Genomic DNA, 7289 nt, shown 5'->3' with positions numbered 1-7289 from the left:
TTTAGAAAGGTTAAATATTATAAATTATTGACAAAATATCAATTTACAGGTGAAATATAATAAATTATTGCCAAACATTAATTTTGATTTTTATTTAATTACAGGTGCCAACCAAACTAGTAAAAGGTTCAAGAACGAGAATGGTCTTATAAATGACCTCCGTAGCAACAACATCCATCATTATTTTCATCAACACAATAGATTCAACATAAAGATGATTACACAATAACATTCGTCACGTGGATTAAAAGACAAAAAATCATTATTAATTAAAAATTAGAAATTCATTTTTTCTCACGGCCACTTCATTTCACTATACCCTGTTTGCAAACGGTTGATGATTATTTTAATATAAATACGATACCTAGAAAATCATACAAACATTACAACACATTTAATCATGCCAAATTTAACTAACACATTACAGTACATAAAGCATCACAAACCAAGTACAATACTACTTCCAACGACAATCATCGTTTGACCAGTCAGAATCCCACACCAGATCATTTTCATATGGATCATGATATTAATCTTCCTCCTGCTCACTGGTGTAGTCGAAAGCTACTTTCAAAACCTCAGGGTCATAATCATCACCCAGATCTATTTCATGCTCTTCACTTGGTCTAAATAATTCATCCTCTTGCACCAAATAAGCAATCAACTCATCTTCTCCCAATTGACATTCTTTGTCTTCCATTTGACTTGCTTCATTGTCAAACTGAACTACATTCACAACATTCTCAATTTGATCCTTCTCATTTTCATCATGGCTGCAACATGACTGATAATGTGGAAAGTAAATAGATGAAACATGAAACTCTAAACATTAAACAACAACAACAAAGATTACCGTATACCATACTACAAATACAATGTTATCAGCTAGTCAATAAACACAAACATAAACAAAAAACAAAAACCAACTAATTGCTAGCAACATCTTCAAGCTTGTTACTTCTTTGGTTTTCATTCTTGCAAACTCATCTTTCTTGTTCATCATATTCACCATTGCTTATATTACCTTTTCACAACTAGGGCATATGGGATCATCGGCCCATTTTAGCCATCCACAACTCCCTTTCTGTAATGGACTTAATATATCAACAAACAAAAACCCCTAATTCGATTAACAGACTAAGAACACTAACACCTAAATTTGACCTAAGCCAAATTAAAGGAATCAGCGTCGATTAACAGACATAAACCCTAATTCGTTAGTAATTAAAGACTTCCAGAGCACAGGAATCGTCGACCATGGTTTGCATCGGTCCTGGATATCCGGTAACATGTGGCGGCTCCACATGGGCATCTCACACAAAGGTCATCTGCACGGGAAGGCTTGGAAGATGACCCAAAGGAGTGTTGACTAGACTTGGATTGAGACATCCGTCAAACAGTCGCCGGAAGATGGAATAATACGGGGAAGAGGGGAATTGGTCGCCTGAACAAGAAATATAGACTGAAAGAGGGGGAAACGATATTTGACAGGCTAAAAATAGTGGAACACTACCGCCACGTCAAGGACTATACGTGGGGTTATTGGTACTGCAAGATTCATGACATGTCGGAAAATAATGGGATAAAACCGTCACGTATACCTCTTAACGTGGCGGATATAGATTTTTTTTTCCAGTTTACAAAACCAATACATTTAAAGCATCTGAACAACCTCTCCCTCCCACCCCCACCACCTCATAAACCATATATCACCAAGAACAACAGCCTATGACACCTCTCTCCCAAACTCATTCACCAAGTTTCACCAAAACAAATACCAAACGTTTTCAAATAAACTAGGTGTGAATGTTAAAAGAATATAGCACCCGTCGAACATTCTAAAACGGGTGTGAAGACTACTAATGGTGGACGTGTGGATGCTATTTTGGACAACTGTGTCATCGTGTTCGATTGTTCTTCATATTTAATGATATTCGATTAGCACATAAAATTATATATTTTTATGTTAACTTAATCGCACGGTGTGTATAATATGTGGCTGTGATACATCGATTTAAATATTCAATCAAGCGGTTAAATCAACTGTATCACATTCGACTCGCCAACTTGACATGGTTCTAACGTAGTCGTTTATATGATTTTCATACAAGGCCCTCCAGCCGTAAGCCTCTTCTTTTGCAAATCTCGCCCAAGTACGAACCGGCAAAGGCACCGGAAAATCCCCTTCAAGTTGTATATATAGCCAATGAGTATCTGTAACATTAGCAATGGCCAGTACCGGATGACCACGAAACAGATCTGGTCCCTCTCTCATCGGGAAAAAGGTCTGGCTGCTATGCGGCTCCATGAGAATCATAACGCAATTAAATGCTTGAGCAACGACGTATCCATGGGCGGGTAACTGAAACCAACGGTTGCGGGGCGCATCTTGAACCGTTTCAAAAAAATCTAACCGGCTACGGGTCGTCTCAAAAAACTCCGGGTGCTCCGAATTTAATCTTGCCTTCCACCAATCTGGGTTCCTATCCATCTCATTCTTCATGGAAACCCTAACCTCCCTCCAACTATTTTGACCCATTCCTAAACCCTCCGCAATTGCCCAAAAACCGCAGTTACCGTCAGGCTTTACGTCTATGATCCTTGAGATGTAAGGGTAACTCCAACTTGGAACAAGGCCCTTATACCGATTTACCGCTGCAACATCTTCCGGATAAACAACTAAAGGAAAACCTATGGCAGCTCCAGTCTCCTTTTTCTTAGACGACCGTTTTGAAGGTTTAGGAGGGGGCATCTTAAGCTGTGAATGGGACTGCGACCGCGAACTCTCCAAGAATGAGGGGGTTTGGTCAGTGTTCTGTGAGGACGAAGTGGGGTACGAGGAAGGGATATATGAGCTGTGCCTGGCGGCCTCGACCTTTTTTGTTTGCTGGTTTAGGTTTGGGCGCCCGCGAGGGTCCTCCTGTTTCTCTGGCTCTTTTTTATTTGAGTTGCCGGGAAGAACGGACCAAATCTTCGATAAAAGACTTCTTTTCTGTTTTCGATCTTTATGTATCAAAACCGTCTGTTTAAGCTCTTTCATTTCTGCCTTGAAGTCTTCTTCTTCTACCTGTGGCCTGTGGGACCACTAGATCGAAGTCAAGCTTCCTCCAGAACGGGTCTATCGATTTTAGTGGAATAGGTACCAAAGTATCAAGGTGACGCTCCACCTCACAAGCACACGACAACCCCATAGACGTTAGCAACTAGTGTCGGCACGTATGTCCCGACTCGATCATCTTGCCAAGCTTTCCGTACTCCTTTTCTAGTAGTTAAGAGCCTTAATCGACACTTAATAATGTAGCCTGTAAAAAACCTGAAGGTTATGGTCTCTTTTCAACGTAATCCGGGATTTTTCAAATGTTGCTCTGATATCAATCTTCTGGGCTTCTATAAGCTCAAGGGTATAAGCCGCAAGTGCGTGGAGGGTGTTGTTGGCCCCGTTAAGGTGCCTTTTCAAGTTCGCGTGCTGACTCTCGACTCGGTTTGTTGTACTCTCGCCGAAGTTTAACCGATCGGCCATCCAGCAAGATACAAACTTTTCCTTGTCTCGTAACAGCCAGCTATCATGAATATAGTCCCATACCTCTGAAAACGAAACAAAAAGAAACTTATGAAATGTACTACTAGATTAACACTTATTGTATATTAATAATCAGAACGACTTACTTTCTTTCCCAATTATGAATAACATTTCTTGCAACTTTAAGCAGTTATATTCGTATTCATCGAACGTGGGAGACTCACACAAGACCGTCCATAATAGAGCGAAATCTTCTCTTGCCTCGCTATCATATATACCCTTCCACTTTTTCTTTATATTCTCACGTATGTGCCACCGGCATAGGTTTCTGGTAGCATTCAGGAATAATTGTTTACAAGAATTCATCAGGGCCGAGTCTCTGCCGGTGACTATGACGCGCGGCTCAATAGAATCCTCGAGCATACCTTTCAGGTGCTCGAGGGCCCATATGAAATCCGTCTGGCGTTCCCTAAGTAGAACCCCGTGCGCGATACAGAACGACTTCGACGTCGACGTCACGCCAATATACTGAACAAACGGCCACTTGTACATGTTTGTGTTGTACGTGTTGTCAAACAGCAGCAAATGGGGGAACGCACGCCACATTTTATGCGACGTGTCATGACAAAAGAATACGTCCTCTACGCGGTTTGTGGCAGGGTTCTCCCTTGTGTGATAAACGAACCCGTTATTAATCAGGAAGCTTTCAAATACCTGCAACTGGTTTTATTTGACATTAATATATTTTTTTGAACATCCATTGCAACAAATCAAATTCAAAAACGTGAACCTGCATTGGGGTATCGCCAACTGTATTTTCCCTTCTCCAGCTCTCTATACGATTGTGTATGTCCTTGTCAATAACGCAGGCTTCGGGAAACTGTCTGCGTAACAGTGGACCTATTTCTGATGTCTTCAAGCCATCCGCGTGTAACCTCGCAACCATATCAACCATCTCGTCGGTCATTCTCCTTAGATACGCATGACCCTCCTTAAAGACGAATGGGTCGTGGTTGTGCGTCTCGTTTACGACCTCAAGCTTCCAAAAATTACCAACACGGTTGTGCCTTCCTTTTAGCTTAAACGGACAGCCCTTCTTTATACTGCCTATACGCCTGATTGTGGCGGTGAGTTTTGGTTCGCCGCCGCGATTGCATCCAAGATCCACGGATCTTGGCCTAGACCACTGGACAACAACAACACACCCATGCTCCCGACCTCTTTTCTTCGCCCACTCTTCCAGCTCCTCACGGGAAGAAAATAACTGAAACAGTATTAACGTCAAATTTATAACAAGTTCAAGCCAACTACTAATTACAAAATATTTTTATTCAAAAAACAAATTGGCTCGTACGATATCCGTTTTATATGACACCCTAGCCTCGCGAATGTAATTATCACCATTGTCGTCAGAATTATGTCTGCCGTAATCTTCATCAACATTCTCGTAGGGGGTTTCAAGAATATGGTCTGGTTCTGGTTGTGACTGATACGTATCACCTACTGGTAATGGGTACGAACGTTGACTACATGAATACGGCTCCTCGGTATTAAAATGGTACGAAGGCTGGCAACGTAATGCGGGTCTCCTGATAAATGGTATGACGGCTAACCGTAATCATGTTCAGGCTGTGATAAGTACGAACTGCTGCTAGGTGCCATATACCACTCCGGTTGGTCGTGCACAAAATATTCCTAACAAAATATATTGTTAACAAATCTAATTTCAGAAATTAATGACGACGGGTAACCCAAATAAACATGTGACGATACCTGGTTCAAATTTGGTAACGCCGCCCCCCGTAATAATCTACAAACCCCGGCGGCGCCAGACTCAAATCCGGAATACTTGCCTCGTCGTTTGTCCTCAGCGGGCTCGGAAAATAACCGTCAAACATCCAAGACATTTTCTTGAGTTGGGAATTTGGACACTTTGTGTGTAATGTATCCAAAATTTATGTTTGCATGCTCTACACACACCACCACAAGTCTGGAAATCAACCTAAATAATTGAGGGGTGTAAACGCAACGTTAAGGCCTAAACGCGGCGTATTTGTGGACAACGACAGACTTCGCCAATCAAAGCATCCGTCGACGTCGTCAAATCAGTCACGTCGAATAAACCGCCACGGTAAGGGCTAAACGCGGCGTCTGGTGGGGTGTGAGGTGTGGTTAGAAGGACCCATATTTTTTCAATGGTGCGTCAACTCATACAATAGTCATAGTGGTCAGAATTATGTGTTTTAGGGGGGGAGGGGTGGTGAATGTGATGAGAAATTTCATCACACACCTCACCCAATCAAATGATGCCACATCATCAACCCCAAATCCATCACATGTGATGATTTTTTACTAGAGATGGTGGTGTGATGTGATGGAACTATTTTTTTAATAAATACTAAAATAAATAAAACAAAACAAAATTACACTAAATAAAATATAAAACAAGATTACTAAACCAAACCCATACGTTATCCCACCACACCCCAAACACATTATCCGCTCCCTTCAAAACCCACATCACCCACATGGCTCTCCACCAAAAACCCCACCGCCGTGAGCTTCTCCACCAAGGCCTCAGCACTGGCTCCACCACCAAACACGCGATCGACCGCATCGGTGAGCTTCTCCACCAAGGCAAACTCGACAACATCGTCGGAATCCCGACATCCACCAAGGCAAACACGTGATCTAAACCCATCGGAATCCCTCTCGGACATCGACACCCACCCGGTATAATTCCAACAGTCATTTTTTTCCTCGAGAACCCCACCATCACCCTTCATCACGCGTGACATCCATCACGCAAAATCCATTTTTTCTGCATGATAAAGAGGCGGCGGCGGTGTGGAGAGCTAATCACGCGTGATGGGAGCTCCATCACGCACAGCCCCATCCCTTTTAGTGTCTAGCATTTTTTTTTCTTTAACATATTAACTCTCACTACTTGGGACATGACAACACGTGGTGACTCCTGGTTGCTTCTCACGTTTCTAATGTTTTATAAGCTTTTTAGCATTAATGCTTTAAATTACTATGAAGGAACTGTAGCTGTAGTCAAGAAGTTTAGGAGTCTTGTAAGCCCACACAATTAAATTTAGGTGTGGTTAGGTTCAACAGTCGGACCCATTCACACCTACATTCAAAGGACCTCCCAAATTATTATGTTTTTAAATGGATATAACGACATCTGATATTATTTGCCTAGTGTGATACGTGGCATTGGAATTCAACGTTTAACAATGACATGTTCCATTATTTTGAATTTGTCGTAGGAGGCCTTAAATAATTCAAGAAACTATGTACTTAGAAAATATTTTATATTCATAAAACTCTGGTCCAATGAATTAGGTGAAAGTTAAGACTTGAATTCTATATATGATCTTAAGTTTCAAACTTGAGTCGCCATGGTTTTTTCGCAATAATGAGTTTTCACCGGTGTTTAGGGGTGAGTCAGATTGCAACGTTAAAATAAGTATAGACAGTTGACATATCGTTTCAAGAAAGCATACTTGGATATTAAGGGTATATTACTGTTTTGATCTGAATTTTAGAAACGACGGGGTCGATTCCGATTATGTGGCTAATCTTTAAACCATTTTTTTATTTTTCAGTAATAAGCATTAATCATTAAATACATGCAAATTTATACTCTCCTTTTTTTTCAAAAAAAGGTATAAAAAAAAGAACACAAAACAAAACTAAACTACCCAACACCTAAATTCTCTCCGCTCTCTCCATCTCACTTAATTCTTACGAAAATCAATGT

General features: G+C 41.1%; 1 protein-coding gene across 1 annotated transcript; it reads right to left on the bottom strand.

The window, feature by feature from the left end:
* Positions 1-3289: 3289 nt before the first annotated feature.
* LOC143606428 (protein FAR-RED IMPAIRED RESPONSE 1-like) lies at positions 3290-6306 on the bottom strand. The gene is made up of 4 exons (XM_077082199.1): positions 6040-6306; positions 4311-4784; positions 3667-4234; positions 3290-3585 (listed from the first exon to the last, which is right to left on the bottom strand). Exons 1-4 carry the CDS (start codon positions 6304-6306, stop codon positions 3290-3292), a joined length of 1605 nt encoding a protein of 534 aa, XP_076938314.1.
* Positions 6307-7289: the final 983 nt, after the last annotated feature.

Source organism: Bidens hawaiensis, unplaced genomic scaffold, assembly GCF_021521415.1.
Source record: "Bidens hawaiensis isolate Kalapana, Puna unplaced genomic scaffold, B.hawaiensis_p1.1 tig00074776_1, whole genome shotgun sequence".
Taxonomy (NCBI): Eukaryota; Viridiplantae; Streptophyta; class Magnoliopsida; order Asterales; family Asteraceae; genus Bidens; species Bidens hawaiensis.
This window is presented reverse-complemented; position numbering and strand designations above follow the sequence as displayed.